General features: G+C 45.6%; 1 protein-coding gene across 3 annotated transcripts in view; it reads left to right on the plus strand.

Annotated features, from left to right (window-relative positions):
- PDGFC (platelet derived growth factor C) overlaps positions 1-17003 on the plus strand; it is a 253425-nt gene that overhangs the window by 204 nt on the left and 236218 nt on the right. For 2 of the 3 annotated variants that reach the window (XM_002694441.6, XM_005217687.5), the window contains exon 1: positions 27-938. In XM_002694441.6, the coding sequence (XP_002694487.2) occupies positions 668-938 (271 nt within the window). In that variant the 5' untranslated portion in view covers positions 27-667. Of the gene's footprint in view, positions 1-26; positions 939-17003 lie in introns of those variants that run through there. The other variant, XM_024977618.2, reaches the window with a different exon arrangement.

The raw sequence follows: 17003 nt of genomic DNA on the forward strand, positions 1-17003 counted from the left end.
GCCGGTCTGCTGCGCGCCCGGGGCCCACTCGCGGCGCCTCCGGAGCGCGGGGGAGGGGACGGCGAGCGCCCCCGGCGCGACCCCAGTCCGACCTCCCGAGCTGCGCCGGGCGAGGGCGCCCGGGCCCGAGAACTCTGGTCGCGGGACCCGCATCCAGGTGCCGGATCCGCGCCGCGCGCCGGGCGAGGAGCGCGTCCCTCGGCCTCCCTGCACCCGGCCCCGGGCGGCCTCGGCCTGGACCCCGGCCCGGCTCAGGACCCCCGGTCCCGGCGCCGCGCCCGCGCCTGGGTCTCCCCTCCCCCTCGGGGTGGGGGCGGGGCGGCTGCGGCGCCCGGAGAGCGCATCGATCGGCAGCTTTGTTATTGATCAGAAAGTGCCCGCCGCCGACCCGGCTGCCGGCCGGCCCCGCGCGACCCCCAACCCGTTGCCGGTGCCGTCCCTCGGCTGACAGGTGCTCCCAGCCCCTCGCCAGGGACTCCTCGGCGCGCCCGGCTCCCCGCGTCCCCACCCCCCTTTCCTCCCTCGCCTTCGCCCCCACCCCACCCCCACCGCCTCGGCACAGCGCAGGATTTGTTTAAACCTTGGGAAACTGGTTCAGGTCCAGGTTTTGCTTTGATCCTCGGCACAAGCTGGAGACGCAGAAGAGGGCCCTCGGAGAAAGTCTTGGATGGGAGTATGTGGAAAGTGCCCCGCGAGGCTCGGCGGCCAGAGCAGGCGCGGCGCGTCCCGCCCGGCGCGGCCCTCCCCCGGCGGCGCTGATCCCGGCCCGGAGCCCCGCTCCCCAAGTGCCCGCCGACCGCGCGCCCGCCCGCTCAGCCCAATGCTCCTCTTCGGGCTCCTCCTGCTGACATCCGCCCTGGCCGGCCAGAGACCCGGGACCCGGGCTGAGTCCAACCTGAGCAGCAAACTCCAGCTCGCCAGCAACAAGGAGCAGAACGGTGAGTCCCCCCCAGCTCCTTCTCCCGCTCGCTTCCCGCGCCGCATTGTGCACCCGGGCGGGATGCACCCCGGCCCGCGCTGGGACGGACGCCTCCGCGCGTGTTCGCAGGCACCGGCTTTCGGAGGTTCTGCGGAGTTTGCAACTTCGGGAGCGGCCGCCGGGGCTCCAGCCTGGCGGCGTGATTGTCTCTGCGGGCGCACCCGGAGAGGGGACGTTCGGGGAGCCCCGGGGAACGTCGGTGCCAGCGTGCCTTGCAAGAAGAACTCTTGTTGCCAGAGTTCTAAGTTCAAGAACTGCCTCTAAATCCGAAGGCAACACGAATGAGTCTTGCGTGTTTGACTTTACTCAGAGTTTTTTGGATTGGGGAGGGGTTGTCCCAGGACGTGTATCAACCTCATTAATTGAAGCGCTGTAAGTGGAAAGACATCAATTAATCAATAAGTAGATAGGAAGTAAAGCGGTCAAGAAGAGGCCGTGTGGATGTCTTTAGGAGGTATTTAAAAATGTATTTCTCTTGCGCTTTTTTTTTTTTTTTTTTTAATATGCCTTTGTACTCTGAAGCCCTTACCTTTCTGGTGGTGTGTTTTTATATGCGATGGTGAGTGGCTGCTATTTTGTGTGTGCTGGAAACGACTTAATCCTGCATAGGAAATGAGAATTACTTTCAGCTTTCAAGTGTACCTGAAATGTTTAGAAAACTCTCAGATGCAAGTTCCCTTGGGCTGGGATTGCACAGCGCTGGAGAAAGGCTCCTTTCATGAAGCCAGGGCTGCTTCAGGGTGTGTAATTTGCTTAGCCTCTGAACTCCATATGATTTACATCATTCAGTTTCTAAACTCCTTTGCTCTTGATCTACCATTATGAAGTCATTTTTGAGACTACTTTGTAAATAGAAATTTTATACTGCACATGAAACCACAATGTTAATGCAGGCTGTCTAAAATTAGAATATTAAACACCCTGTTTACAAGTAGTGGCTCTTAGTTTTATTTGAAAAGAAATGTACATGTTTTTACTGCTTTGTGTGCCATCTATTTAGAATGCAAGAATGCTGTCTCTTCATTAACCAGGCGACATGAACATAAGCAGCATACTTAGGAGACTGGAATGGTGTACGCTGTGTTTTTAAGTCTGAGCACCATTTTCTCGATGTTTTGGGGGCGTTTCCAAGCTTTAGTTTTGTACTGAAACTCTCCAAAGTGTTCACCTTTAAGAAAGCACAGAAAGTTCTAAAGTACAGAAGGAGAGAAAATAAGGATTCCTGGGACCTTTGTAGCCATTATGTGTATTTATTGTACTGGCAGCAAGACAAGCTATCACATTCATCAGCTAGACTTAATGTGGCTGCTTCTTACAACTTGTTGATGTGATGGCACATGGCACCTGCAGGCTGCTTGAGCTGCTGATCAAAAGGCAGCCTAGGGATCCATCTCTAATCACGGGGACTGCAGAGGACTGGGGAGAGGGGGTGATCAAAGAAGTCACAGCACCAGCTGTACCCTGGCAGGAAACGGATCAGACCAACCTTTGTTCTTTCTCATGTAAAATAAATGTCAAGCTCAAAATATTGCCTCTTACTGGACAGACTTTCTTAAAATGAGTATGCATGCTATTCCTGGCTTCTGGCTTCTGTTTTTTACTTTTCCTGCCCCAGGTCCCTTCTTCTGCTCTCACATATCAGGCCTGGCCTGACATCTCTTATGTTCCCGAGTCCCTTTAGGACTTGTACCCGTCATTGTCCTTTCCTTGTCATTTTGTCGTGTGGTCCATGTGCCACCATCCCTTTTAACCAGACTCCAGAGCTTTCACAGGATCTTAGGCCACTTCCTGGAGTAGGTGCACACCCTCCTGAGGGATGGGTTCATGAAGTCAGGCCACACACATTCTGTTGCCGTCAGAGACTGGACCATTTCTCTTCCTAAGATGCATGATGCTAAAAATAGCCGGGTTGTTTCCTAATCTGTGGGAAGAGGACCGGGCTATGTTTAGCCCTATGAGGGTTGGCCTCCGGAAGTAAGTGGAGGTGGAGGCACCACTCACCTTGCGGTGTTCAGTCTGAGAAGCGAGGCGATCAACGCTAGGGGGCGATATAGAGCTATTTTCCCCGCACAGGCAAGGTTCCAGGATGAGAGGGTAACAGGTAGTTGCTGATTAAGATTCCCCCGGGGAATGTGAGCAGTTTGTGTGACTTTCAAATTTCCCACCCCGTCAAGTGGGCATTTTTTGCCCTCCTGTTGAATTTTGATTGATTTTTGATCGCCTTGTTGCTCTTCTCAATTTAGCTAAGTGTCTAATTCTGAAAGTACAGACCCACCTGAGGATGCCACCTAAAAAATGCCATTGGCCCAGTTTGTAATGGATCTTTTTCTGAAAGAGCTTATAAGTGTGAAATGTGAAATGTCCAAATTGACCTATCATGACCATAGGAGTTCATTTTGACTTTCATGGACCCCTCCTCCATCATGGGACTGTTTTATCTGGAGTATTCCAAAGTCTCCTGTGGTGTCGACTCCATCACATCCTCAAGCCTGCTCAGTTTCAGATCAGCTGGGTGTCCTGAGATGTGTTATAAATGGAGATTGACTGCTGTAGCCAGTGTGGGTACTTGGATTTACACTGGGGCAAGGGAGGTGTTTTAAAGTTATCCTTGGGAGATCAGTGTCGTTTACCCAGTTAATTAGGTACTTGGATGTTTACTTAAAACTACTTTGCAATTCTTGCCACTTTACTGTAAAGATAATTGTATCCTCCAGTATCACCTGTTACCTCTGTGTCTTTTGTTTCTGCCCGTGCCATGTGGCTTGTGGGATCTTAGTTCCCCACCAAATATGGATTGAACCCCCCAGAGTGAAATTGCCCAGTACTAACCAGTAGACTACCAGGGACGTCCCGCCTTTGTGTCTTCATCCTTCACACAACTCCTAGCGATGAAGTCTCACATATCCACCAAGGATTTCACTTAAAGAGGGAGATAAAAAATCAGAACACTGAGGTAGGCAGGGTTTCTTACCTGTACACTCATGGCCATGGAAAAATTACTGTGATCTGTGTGCACTCATTTTAGAAGAGGATACCTCCCAAGAAATGAATAAGTTCCAAGATACTGTAGCAGAAGGAACCATATATATCACAAACAAACAAAACTCAGCTTATTTGTTTGTCACCTGTGTGTAGCCCTAATTGGGCTTCCCAGGTGGCTCAGTGGTAAAGAATCCACCTGCCAGGGCAGGAGCTGAAGGAGACTGGGGTTTGATCCCTGGGTCAAGAAGATCCCCTGGAGGAGGAAATGGTAACCCACTCCAGTATTCTTGCCTGGACAGTCCTATGGACAGAGGAAAGGAGCCTGGCAGGTTATGTCCGTAGGGTCACAAAGGTCAGACATGACTGAGTGACTGAGCACACACACATGTAGCCTCGATAGACGCCAATCACAAGCATCTGGACTAAGGCCTCACCTGCCTCGTGTCACTGGACAAGTGTCTTTAATTACCCACAGCCCTGAAACACGCTTCTGACTTCATCTTCTTTAACTATTGTGAGTGTAGATTTGGAATATGCCTCTATTGGGGTTTTCCTTATAAACGTCACTTAAAAAAATTGAGTAGAGTTGATCTTTAATCTTATGTAATGTACAGTATAATGAGTCACAATTATTACAGTTTATACTCCATTTATATTTATTGTAAAGTATTGGCTACATTCCTGTCTGGTGTAATATGCCTTGTAGCTTATTTTATACATAATAGTGGACCTTTTAATTCTCTATCCTTATAAGCTCCTCCTGCTTCCCTCTCCCAATCACAGCATTTATCATATGTGCGCTTTTCACATATGATAAAATGGACAAAAGTCCATTTCAAGGACTTCTGTGGCCTGTGAAGCCATTTACTTTGGGGACAAATGGTCCCCTTGTAATGTGTCCCTGAGTACGTGTATCTTGTATTTGTGGCTTTTCTGTCATTTTCAGTGCCAACTTTCTCCTCCTCTGGCCAGTATGTCCCTATCCACCACCCCCCCACCATTCTCAGGTAGCCACTTCAAAGCTGTATTTGAAGCAGATCCGGTCATCACAATCCTCAGAATACTGTCCAGGAGAAAAGAACTCTGCCCAAGGACTCAAGGGACTTTCCTGTTAGTCTGTAAGTTGTCATAAAAGACCTTTGTGACAATTATTTTTGTTGTTTTGGGTTTTTTTTTTTTAACTTCCTCCTGGTTCTCTGCTCTTTTTGGGATGGTTGAGGAAGTTGAAGAAGTGAAGTACCGTTATGTAATGATGAATGTTGCTTTTCACAAGAGGTGACCGGAAAAACCCCCTTCTATTTTATGGTAACTTTTCTTCTCCTACCAACTCTTATCTTTTATGCTTAACCTGATATACTTGGTGATTACTTCTAAAAGGTAATTAGAAAGTACAAAGATCTGTGTGAAGCTTCAGGGACTATATTTCACTTGTGAATAGTTGTAAGTAGATGCTAGCGGCCGACCATAAACTTTCCTTTTTGTTGCATTTTGCAGATCCCTGTCTTGGCCACTGGGATCCTAGCTTGGTCTATTCTTATTTCATCCTTCCTAAAATTTATTTCTTACATGTATTCTGGGCATTCTCTTCCACTTCATGTTTTTTCAAAACTTTTGGTGCTAAAATTTTGCTGTATGTGTAAGTTGCACACTTTTTGTAGAAATAGAAATCTAGTGATCATGCGATGTGTGTATCCACCCTCCCAAAAGCCCCCAAGACTGCTAAACATTTCCCCAAAGGTTTCTGTTTTGTTTTTATTTATTTTTAAAATTGTAAGTTTATTTTATGTTGGAGTATAGTTAATTAACAAAGTTGTGTTAGTTGTAGATGGATTGCAAAGTGGTTCAACTACACATACACTTTTATCCCTTCTTTTTCAAATTCTTTTCCCATTTAGGTTATTCTAGAATATTGAGCAAAGTGGAAGTTTCTGTTTGTAGCAATCAACATGGTAGAAGTCGTTAATAAAAGTCCCTTCATTTACTTTGTCTGATTTTAATTTTTCTGATGATTTTAGTTGAAAACGTTATCTGTAGTCAGAATATCTTTGTATCAACAGTCCCCAACTTTTTCAGCACCAGAGACGGGTTTCATGGAAGACAATTTTTCCAGAGACCAGGGGTGGGGAGATAGTTTCAGGATGATTCAGGTGTATTACATTTATTTGCACTTTATTTCTATTATTAATACATCAACTCCACCTCAGACCATCAGGCATTTGATCCCAGAGGTTGGAGATCCCTGCTATATATAATGCTATATCATTTCTGTATAACTCATTGGTTAAGGGGGTCTCTGTGAATTATTTTTCTCTACCACTGTCTCCACCTGTGATTTTTTTTTTTCCTCATATCTCCCTTTCCTGTCTCCTGAGGACATGTCTAGTGGTTGATTTTTTGCTAGTAACCCCAGGTACGACCACACCAATTGTGGAAATTTTGAAATATCCTCAGAGGGTTGGGAAGGAGCCCAGCTGCTTCTCCAGGACAGATGGAACATCTTTGTGCCTGGCCCAGCTCTGGACATCGGAGGCAGTGCCCCAGCCCTCCTGGCCTCCTTCCTGATGAATCCCCGTGCCTGCCACTCTGATGGTTAAGCCTTTTGACACTTTCCGCTATGGACAATTTAGTTCATAATGGAGTTAAAACTGCTGTCTCTTCTCCCCACTGCTGGGCATTCAGGCCCAAGGCACCTGCGGCTTGAAGGACCCAGAGAGAAGAAAGGGTACAACCTCCTTCGAGCCTTCTTCTTGAAGCTTCTTTGGTTCGAGCCAAGGGTGTGTGTGTGGGTGAGATGGGGCAGGGGACGTGGCACGGATGGCATGGGATTGGAGCACTCGGGTGCCTGATCCTGCTTCCCCAGATGACACCGAGCAGCTGCTCCCGCCTGGGTACCACCTTCCTGTTATCTGGTTTAAAGAGACTGCTCTCTGAGGCCCTTTTTCTAACTACTTACATTAACCACCCCTGTTCATCACATCAAGGTGAATCCACTCTTTGGTATTCTGCTTGTTGTTTATTGGTTTATTTGTTGTCTCCGTGCCCTGATCCCCACCTTGTAGAATGGCAGGTCCCTGAGAGCACAGCCCTGTCTGACTTGTTCTCTGTGGATGCTCCAGGGTAGGGAACTGAGGGTGTCATATGTTGAGTATTTGTTGGATGGTTCTGGATGTTAATGTCTTGTTTCAGGAGAACTCTGGCATTGCCTGGAACGTGCAGGCCATCTTGGAAGGTGGCATTTTGACACTGGAGCTTTCACATTGCTTGACTGTTTTCATAGGAAGAGAAACTTGCTTATTGGCTGCAATGGGAGATGCCAATGAGAGTTTTACTTTGTCATTTTGGTAAATGTCCCACGTTACCAGGAGTGTACCAGTTCGGTGGGTAGGCTTCCTAGAAGTGGTGCTAGTGACTGTCTTAGAAGTGCCACTCTGCCAGGCACTCTGCAGGTGGACCACGTGTGGTCAGGCTCCTGCACTGTCCAGATGGGGAACTCTGAATGGCTGACACAACTCCAGAACCAGCGTGCTTCCTGCCTTCTGCTTGTGGCGCACAGGTGAGAAATCAGCAGTGAGTCTGGTGTGTGGAGCCTTAGAGCTGGAGGGTTCCCAGGAATCTGTCCCCACCGATGTTTAAAGTGAGGTCTGGACCACCAAGGTGACTTGGTCAAGGTCGCCCTGGAGGGCAGCCAAGTTCAACGGCTCATGTGCTGATCTGTTTTTCTTCCAGGAGAACCAATTAGGCAAATGGAATTCTAGTGTCAAAATTCCAACACTCCGTATAAAAGCATTTTTTTACTGTTTTATGAGGTTTCATGTTTTGGGGGCAGTAAGGGGAGGTGGGACTCCTTTGATCCCGAAACATTGTCTATGGGAACACGAAAGACGACAATCTTAGAATAATCATGCTAATTAAATATATTTGGCTAATGTCTATTGTAATAGTGCTGTTGTGGTGGGACTATGACAGTTTGGCAAATGACTTGAAATACTTCCTTTAGAATTGTGATGTCTTGAGATCTTATTTTCAGTGGGTCTGTGGATGAACAGTGTTTAGTTGCATATTTTGCCGTATTTGTTGAGGATGGTGAAGAGAAAGACTGACATTGGAAAGCCTGGCTTCACGGGGAGCTTTTCTTATGCTTTCTGTTTTTTATTTTGGCAGTTTTGAACATTTTATTTAGCAGGATGTCTCATTGGTAAAAGTACCATCAAAATGAGTGGATGAGCGTGGTTTAGTGAGCTCTAGGGTGCACAGCCTGTTATTCTTATGCAGTGGATTTAGTGAATGATTTCAGCCTTTATTTACACTATATTATGGGATTTCCTAGTCAGAGGTTCAGATTGCTCTTAAAGCCAAAAGCATCAAGGAAATTAAATTATACCTGTGGACTTGAACGCTTTCCTAAAACAGGATTCACTTACCTTTATAAAAAATTGTGTTTGCAGAGTTCAACATCTGAGAATAGTTGAGCTGCAGTTATAAAGAGGAGTTACTTTCTTATATTTCTATAAGCCACATGACTACGGGCGATGTTTTTGGTAGCATCAGCTCATTTTGTCTTTTACATTATGAGGATACATTGTAAACGGAGTTCAGCTCCTCTTACCTGCTCTCTGCCTCCACATCAGACCTCTTATGCGCCTTCGAATTGGTGACAGAGCAGCCTCCTTCCTGGACATCTGCCTTGTTGCAAAGCCAAACCATCTTTGCCAGACTGGCTTTAGTAATTTTACTTTCTTAGTGTTAAGCTTAATTCCTTTTTAATTTTCAATCTGTGATTTTTTTTTTTTTTTGTATTTGGCATTTCCTCTATTGCATAGTAGTTGAGCCATTTCTCAATTGAGGCGGGGTGTATTGGATTGTTGCCAGGTTTGGAGGAGCCGAGGCAAAGCGGATGTCTGGCTTTTTGAGGAAACCAGCATCCCCAGCAGCGTGAGGTCCATTGATGATAATAAGTATAAGGATGCAGCTCTGCCTTGCTCCTACGTCCACTGTGTTCTGATGAGAAACCAGGAAGCGCTCCTGGAAAGGGCAGCATCTGGAAGCATCCTTTGGAGGCGATTCAGTGGGACAAAAGGGTTCTTAGTAAGCCTCTGGTTTTCTGATGCTTAACGATGACTCCGCAGGAGAGCCTGTTAGGAGCTACTCTTGTGCTCAGCAGTTGCAGACAGTATGGAGTTTATATCTCTGTAACCTCCCCTTGTGGTATTAGGAAAAACACGGAGGCTTTACCGGCTAAGTAGCCAAGGTCGCACAGCTGGTAAATGTTTGGACCTGGATCTGACTCTAGGCCAGGACTCAGAGCCACGTGCCTCCCCCTTCATGACTTAATGGTCTAGTGTTTTATTAGAACATTGTTTTTAAACAGCAAATATTTATAACCGTCTACTCTGTGCTAAGCTCTGCCCTCGGTGCTGGATACACAGAGAAGAAGACTCGGTTCTCGTCCTTGCAAACCTCTGCCCAGGGAGAACTGTGGCTCGGAGTTCGTCTCCTGGTCTGTTGGTTCTGGGCTCCCGGTGCTGTGGGAGTGCAGAGGGCTTTACTGCACTCTTGCACTCTCAAAAACTCTTCTGATTGACCAGGTGGTGGATTCGACCTGGGAAAGAAGCACATGGAGAAAAGCCCCCACAAGGGAGCTGACATGTTTTGAAACAGGCTTGAAGAGGGAAAAAGAGGAAAGGGTTCTAGCCCGAGGGCACTCTGCATCAGAGAGTAGAGACAAGTCTGGGGCCCAGGGTAAGCAGAGGTGGGGGGAGATTCAAGGGCCGGATGCTGTTTGCAGGGAGTGCCTCCTGCAGGGTTGGCAGCTCACAAACAGAATTTCAGAAAAGCTTGTCTTCCACTCTGCAAACAGTAGAAACTGGAGAGGATGTAGAGACAAGGGAACCCTCCTACACTGTTGATGGGAATGGACATTGATATGGTCACTGTGGAGAACAGTATGGCAGGTCCTCAAAAAACTAGAAATATAGAGCTGCCATATGGTCCAGTAATCCCACTACTGGGCATATATCCAGAGAAAAGCAATTCAGAAGGGTTCATGCACCGCAGTGTTCATAGAAGTACTGTTTACAACAGTCAGGACATGGAAGCAACTTAAGTGTCCATTCATAGATGAACAGTTAAAGATGTGGTACGTACATATATATAGTGGAATACTACTCAGCCACACGAAAGAATGAAACAATGTCATTTGTAAAAACATGGATAACCTAGAGATTATCAGATTAAGTCAGAAAGAGGGAGACAAATGTCATATGATATATATCACTTATATGTGGAATCTAAAGAAAAAAAGATACAAATGTACTTATTTACAAAATAGACATAGAGCACAAATTCAGTGTTACCAAAGGGGAAAGGTGAGAGAAAGATAAAGTAGGAGTTTGGGACTGACATATACACCCTGCTGCTGCTAAGTCACTTCAGTCGTGTCCGAGTCTGTGTGACCCCATAGATGGCAGCCCACCAGGCTCTCCCACCCCTGGGATTCTCCAGGCAAGAACACTGGAGTGGGTTGCCATTTCCTTCTCCAATGCATGAAAGTGAAAAGTGAAAGGGAAGTCGCTCAGTCGTGTCCGACTCTTAGCGACCTCATGGACTGCAGCCTACCAGGCTCCTCCATCCATGGGATTTTCCAGGCAAGAGTACTGGAGTGGGGTGCCATTGCCTTCTCTGATATACACCCTACTATATATAAAATATAAAATAAATATATATATTTATATATAAAATAAATAAGCAACAAAGACCAACTGTATGGCATAGGGAACCATACTCAATATTTTGTAATAACCTATAAAAGAAAAGAATCTGAAAAAGAATATATATATATACACATGTACACACCAAATACATACATATATACATATGCATATATACACACATGTGTACGTGCTCAGTCTTTTCAGTCGTGGCTGACTCTCTGCGACGCTATGTCCATGGGGTTCTCCAGGCAAGAATACTGGAGTGGGTTGCCATGCCCTCCTCCAGGGGATATATATATATATATATATATATATATATATATATATAAGAGTTGGACACGACTGAGCACGTGGCACAAGCATATATATATATATATATATATATATATATATATATAGTGAGTGAGTGAGTGAAGTGAAGTCGCTCAGTCGTGTCCGACTCTTTGCGACCCTGTGGACTGTGGCCCACCAGGGTCCTCCGTCCATGGGATTCTCCAGGCAAGAATACTGGAGTGGGTTGCCATTTCCTTCTCCAGGTGATCTTCCTGACTCAGGGATCGAACCTGGGTCTCCCTTATTGGAGGCAGACACTTTAACCTCTGAGCCACCAGGGAAGATATATATATATATATATATATAGTATACATATGTATATATTCAGTATTTATATATATACACATACATATACTGAATGACTGTGTTGTACACCTGAAACTAACACAGCATGGTAAATCAACTGGACTTCAATAAAAAAAACAAAGGATTGTCTTCATGTTTAAGATTGGTCAGAAGCTTCCAGTTACTTTATAGGCAGGCAGGCAACAGAATTCTGCACTGGTGTGAGCAGAGAAGGGCTTATTGGGGTTTTCTTGGGAAGTTCTGAGCCGGTCTGGGGGCAGGCTGCACAGCCTCAGGGACACTCAAATAAGGGAAGCCAGTGTCCACACTACTCTCTGCTGCCTGCTACTTACATGAGTAAACAAAGAGTTAACTTCACACTCCACTCACACAATGGGTGGCAGGCAGTAGGAGGCTGGGTGCAGGACCAGGATGGGGTAGGGGGCAGTGTGCGTGCAATTAGTGTGATGAAGCTCTTCCCCTGACAGGAGCAAGGAAGACAGCCTTTGCATTTTCAAGGGAAAAGATTTTGAGTTTCCTGGAAAAGTAATTCTTGTGAGGTAATGCAAATGCAGGAGGTTGGTCCTGGTTCCTTGGACACAACGCTAGAAATATTTTGAGGTATTTAAGGATTTGAAATGAATGCACTCACTTGGTGGATGGGCTGTGTGGATCTCATGTCATTTTTTTGAAGTCAGGCTGTTTGCATTCCAGGAAAGCCTTGTTCCTGAGTGGACACTATTTTAAGCTTTTCAGCCTTTGCAAGATGGTCTTGGGCTTCTTTGCTCTGATTATGCACAGCTGGCCCTTGCACCTGCCTTGGGAATCAGTGCACAGATCAGAAACCATTAACAACAGAAGCTGGCCTTCCGTGGTGCTTATCTCGTGTTGTTTCTGGCAGTTATTTTTGCTGGGTATTTATAAGGACATCTGTCTTTGAAAGAGTCATGTTATCTTTTTTTTTTCCTTCACTGAGGAATAAATCACAGCTTGTTTCCTTACTGCCACACACATTCATGGTCTGAGGTGATTATAAATGCAAATTGTAAGTCATTAAAGTGTTATAATGTCTTTTTCTGTGGCAGCAGGTGATGTTTAAAATCACTGTATGAAGAAGGATCATTTGCTTAGAATGTGATTAAGAGATGGGAACAGATGAGAAGCAAAAAAAATCCAGTTCTTTCCTGGAAAATTCTTACTAGGTTTGGAGAAAAGGGGAACATCAGAGTTCATTTTTGATGTATCTTACTTTAAACTTGAGACATGGTGATGGGAGGGTACACGTCGTTTAAGAACACAGGAAAACACAGTAACTTCCAGCACTTTCATATTTTTCCTTGGAGATAGATTAGACTTCTTAGAGTGTGACTTGCCATCTGATTAGCCTCTCAAAGGATGGAGATTGAGCTCCATAAAAACAAGAAGCCAAGCTGGCTAGTGCTCATGGAGGGCCAGAGATGGGGTGTCCTGGAGGCAGGTCTCCCCTGCTGGTAATAGATTTATGTTGTGGGTCATAAAAGGTATTGGGGCGGCTTCCTGTTAAATAAGCAGCAGTGTTTGAACGCGTATGTTTTGTGACTGGTTTTACTTTTATCTGTAAACTAAAGTGCACTCTATCTGGAGATCCCCACGGAAATGAGTTGCCTTTGTGATACAGGAGACTAGCTCTCATAGCAGACTACCGTTTCTAGAGTTTCAGATGCAGTTTCTTGTATAGTATAGATGTATATGATGGCCTCAGCTGTATCTTTATTTTGTGTTAGTCACAAAACCTTTTGTAGAAGAATCGACGGTCAAAAATAGCAGGCATTTCCTGGTCAAAATCTGCCCAAATATTGAGAGATGTTGAGAGAATCTAGATACCTCATTGATAAAGGTTAACCCTTGAAAAAGTGGTTCATAGTTGAGACTTTGCATAGGCTTGCTGTTTACAGGCATGATTAAAAATGAAATATTAAGAATTAAATAATCTGTATTTTTGTTCTTAGCACTTTTTTCATCATGGTAGAAGATGCATCTTTCATGGATACTGATCACTTTTAATGGGGACCGGTGGACACCTCTTAAACTAAGTGCTCTAGAAAGATTCCCTTTGAGAATTAACATTTACATCCTCAGAAATCAATGATGGTGTCTGGATCCCAATTTCCTTGCAATCTTCCTTTGCGGTGACTTCCAAATGGCCAACCTCCTGTAGCAAAATACTCAGCGGTGCAAATCTTCTGGAAGAAGTGTAAATGCTATATTTTTACTTGGAAAAATGGGAAAGGAGGGCTTCTTAATATATCTGCTGGGCATTTAAGACTGCACAAAGCACAGGAAATAGTTTGGGAGTGTGGGAGCGTGTGGTGTTTCCAAGTACAAACATTGTTTTGAAAATTTCCCCGGTAGTGGTGAATTATATGAGACCACGTCCAGCTAAGGAGAGCTTGTTTAACTGGCTTGTGGTTCTGGGGTTCATTCAAACACTCTTAAACAAAATAAAGGGAGTGGATGTAATGACTTCTTTATGGAAGGGCCGTAAAAAGGTACAGAGCCGTGTAAACAAATTGAGTCATTTACTAGATGTTTCAGTGATAGATTTGCAGTCCAAATTCAGGGTTGTATATTATAGTTTACGGGCTCTGACCATGGTCTACCTTAAAAATGAAGTTACAAGCATGTTTTTTGGTTTGTTTATATGTTTGCTTTTCTTTGGTGCATGGAAATCTGTTATTGCTGTTTTATGTGACAGCTTGAAAAAATACAGTTTTGAACATCAACTTGTATGCTGGTTCAACTTTGGAAAATGGTGAGAAACTCACATGTGAAAAGTTGAACTGACCTGACTTTTGGTAGCCCTGGGTTCTATTCAAGAAAAATAGGATGATTGAAATTGAAGTTTTCCTTCTGGGCTCAGGCATGTCCGAACTAATTGTAAAATAATTGTTCTGGCTAACAAGAGCAGGCCCGTAACTACAACTATGTAAAGTAGAAATCCAACAACAGTTATGATTTACAGTTACGATAACTCTGCCAATGTTGTAATAAAACCTCTCTTATAACCAACCTACAGTCACATTCATTCCTCTTAGTTGAGGCCTAGGTAAAAGTCCTCTCCTGAGTGGTCTTGCTTTTGAGAGTTGCTGTTGCATTAGAATATTCATTGACCTCCTCTAAGATTGGTATGAGGGCTGTGCCTTCCAGTGAAGGGGAGGCGGGTGGGGTAAGAGTCAGAACACGTGGTTCTGCACACCGGTCGTGGTGACTAGCTGCAGCGGAAGCCAGAAATAAATTTGGAAATTGAAGTGAGGAAAGGAAACTAAAGAATTTCTATGTTGATACCATAACATTTATTCATTCTGTAACTTCTCTCCATCAAGGTTGGCTTGCCTAGCCTTAGAGGAAGTGGATTGTGTAAGAAACCTCGGTAAAAATCAATGAGCCTTTCTAAGTTCTGAAAACTGGTGGCATCACACCATACTGGCAGCTTTCAAGTGTTCCTGCGGGAAGTTTGGCAGCGGAAATAGCTGCTCCAGCTCCACAGGCCTGAAAAACAAGGGACAATGGTGGATATTATAGCTTCTGTGTAATGTGTGACTTGCCGTTTCCTTCTTCCCCCTCTTTTTAATGAATATGGGTTACATGGCCTTAAGTCTGTGAAAGATCTAGGATCTGCCTTTAAATCAGATTCTTGGTGATCTCGACAGCAGTTCAGAGCCTGTTAACCTCTTTTATGTAGCGCAGAGTTCTGATGGTCATATGTGATCTCAGCACAGAGTGACCTGGGACCTGCCTGAAACCAGGAGGGGTCACTCCCTTCAGCAACTTATCTTGCAGAGGGGAGACGAGGCAGGTACTGGCCGTGATGCAGAGTAACCCAAGTGTGTGGTGGGAATGCAAGGAAAGGCAGGAGGATTTATAGCCAAGACCTTAGAGGGTTAGGGAGGTTGTTAGGGCAGAAGTGCATTCTGAGCAGAGTCACCTGGATAGGTAGTAACCTGTGTTCCTGCAGAATCGGGGCTGCTGGAGTGGAGGTTGGGAGGGGGAGCTGCTGAGGAAATGTGCAGAGCAGGGAAGCCAGGAACCTCAGTCTATCTTGCAGTGTGTTGTGATGGAGACCTCTGGGTGAGTCCCGGGGGCGGGTGGTGGGAAGGCAGGCCCAGAGGAGGCTGGCACAGCGAGGAAAGGGTGCCTGCAGCACCATCGTGAGCTTGCTATGAGCCCTAGCAGAGCTGCTCAGGAAGCCAGGCGAAGACCTACCTTTGGTTCCTTGTGGAATGTGCCATAAAGAGACAGGATTCGGGCTGCAGGAAGGGAAGGGTAAAGTGGAAGGACAGGGAAGCCCCATGTTTGCGGTCCGGAACCAGCAGGAAGAGTCATGCGGGGAGAGAGGGAAGAAAACAAAGAGGAGAGGAGAGGGAGGAAAGAAATAGAGAAACATAAGGGGGAGTAGGAAGGGAAGGAGAGCAAGAAGGAAGGAAGAGTGGGAGGGAGGCAGGAAGGAGGCACTTTAAGGCAGGAAGAGGTGGGTGCCCTGGAGAGGGAGAGAAGAATCAAGGAGCTTGGCCAATGGTAAAACATACAGTAGAGTTTCAAGAAAATGAGGACTGATGAATAGACATGAGGTTTCAATGTAGACCGAAAAACAAAGACAAAACAAAAGCAAAAACCCTTCAATGTGATGAGCAGTGCAGAAGTACAAGGCAGAATGTTTATGGAGTCCAGTGGAGACAGATATAGTCTGTGAGGGTTTGGGGAGAGCTTTAGGGATCAAGGGAAAGCAATACTGAAGTGGTTTCTGAGGGGAAAGGGAAAAAAAGTTTTTGTTGCTTGTTTGATGGGTTGGAGAGAGACCTGCAGTGGGGTTTTGGTCCAGCTAAATGTGCCCTAGGTAATAGGAGAGAAAAGATAAGGAAAGTTGGTGTTTCTGCCTGGCCTGTCTATCTAGAGGGATATGGAGATGACAGGACTTGAAGACGGAGCTGGAGGAAAGATGCGTGAAGGCAGTGACTAAGGCAGCATCAGTGAAAATACTTACGTGGAAGAGAGTGACATGGAAAATGTATGTGAAAAAGACACAACGGAAACCAGTGTTAGCAAGGACTTTAACTTATTCAAAGCTACAGGGATTTAAGAAAATAAGCATGGAAATTCAAATTCAATGAGCACCCTTTAAATTTATTTTTTTTTTATACTGGAGTGTGGTTGATGCGCACTGTTGTGTTCCAGCTGTACAGCACAGCTGTTCTGTTATTCATATGTACGTATCCATTCTTTCCCAGATTCTTTACTCCTGTAGTTTATTACATAATATTGAGTGGAATTCCCTGTGCTATGCAGAAGCTCCTAGTTGGCTACCTATAGTAGTGTGTATATGTCAGTCCCAGTCTCCTAATTTATCCCCCACTACCTTTCAGTTCAGTTCAGTGGCTCAGTCGTGTCCGACTCTTTGCAACCCCATGAATCGCAGCACACCAGGCCTCCCTGTCCATCACCAACTCCCGGAGTTCACCCAGACTCACGTCCATCGAGTCAGTGATGCCATCCAGCCATCTCATCCTCTGTCGTCCCCTTCTCCTCCTGCTCCCAATCCCTCCCAGCATCAGAGTCTTTTCCAATGAGTCAACTCTTCGCATGAGGTGGCCGAAGTACTGGAGTTTCAGCTTTAGCATCATTCCTTCCAAAGAAATCCCAGGGCTGATCTCCTTCAGAATGGACTGGTTGGATGTCCT

This window comes from Bos taurus, chromosome 17 (assembly GCF_002263795.3).
Source record: "Bos taurus isolate L1 Dominette 01449 registration number 42190680 breed Hereford chromosome 17, ARS-UCD2.0, whole genome shotgun sequence".
In the NCBI taxonomy this organism is placed as follows: domain Eukaryota; kingdom Metazoa; phylum Chordata; class Mammalia; order Artiodactyla; family Bovidae; genus Bos; species Bos taurus.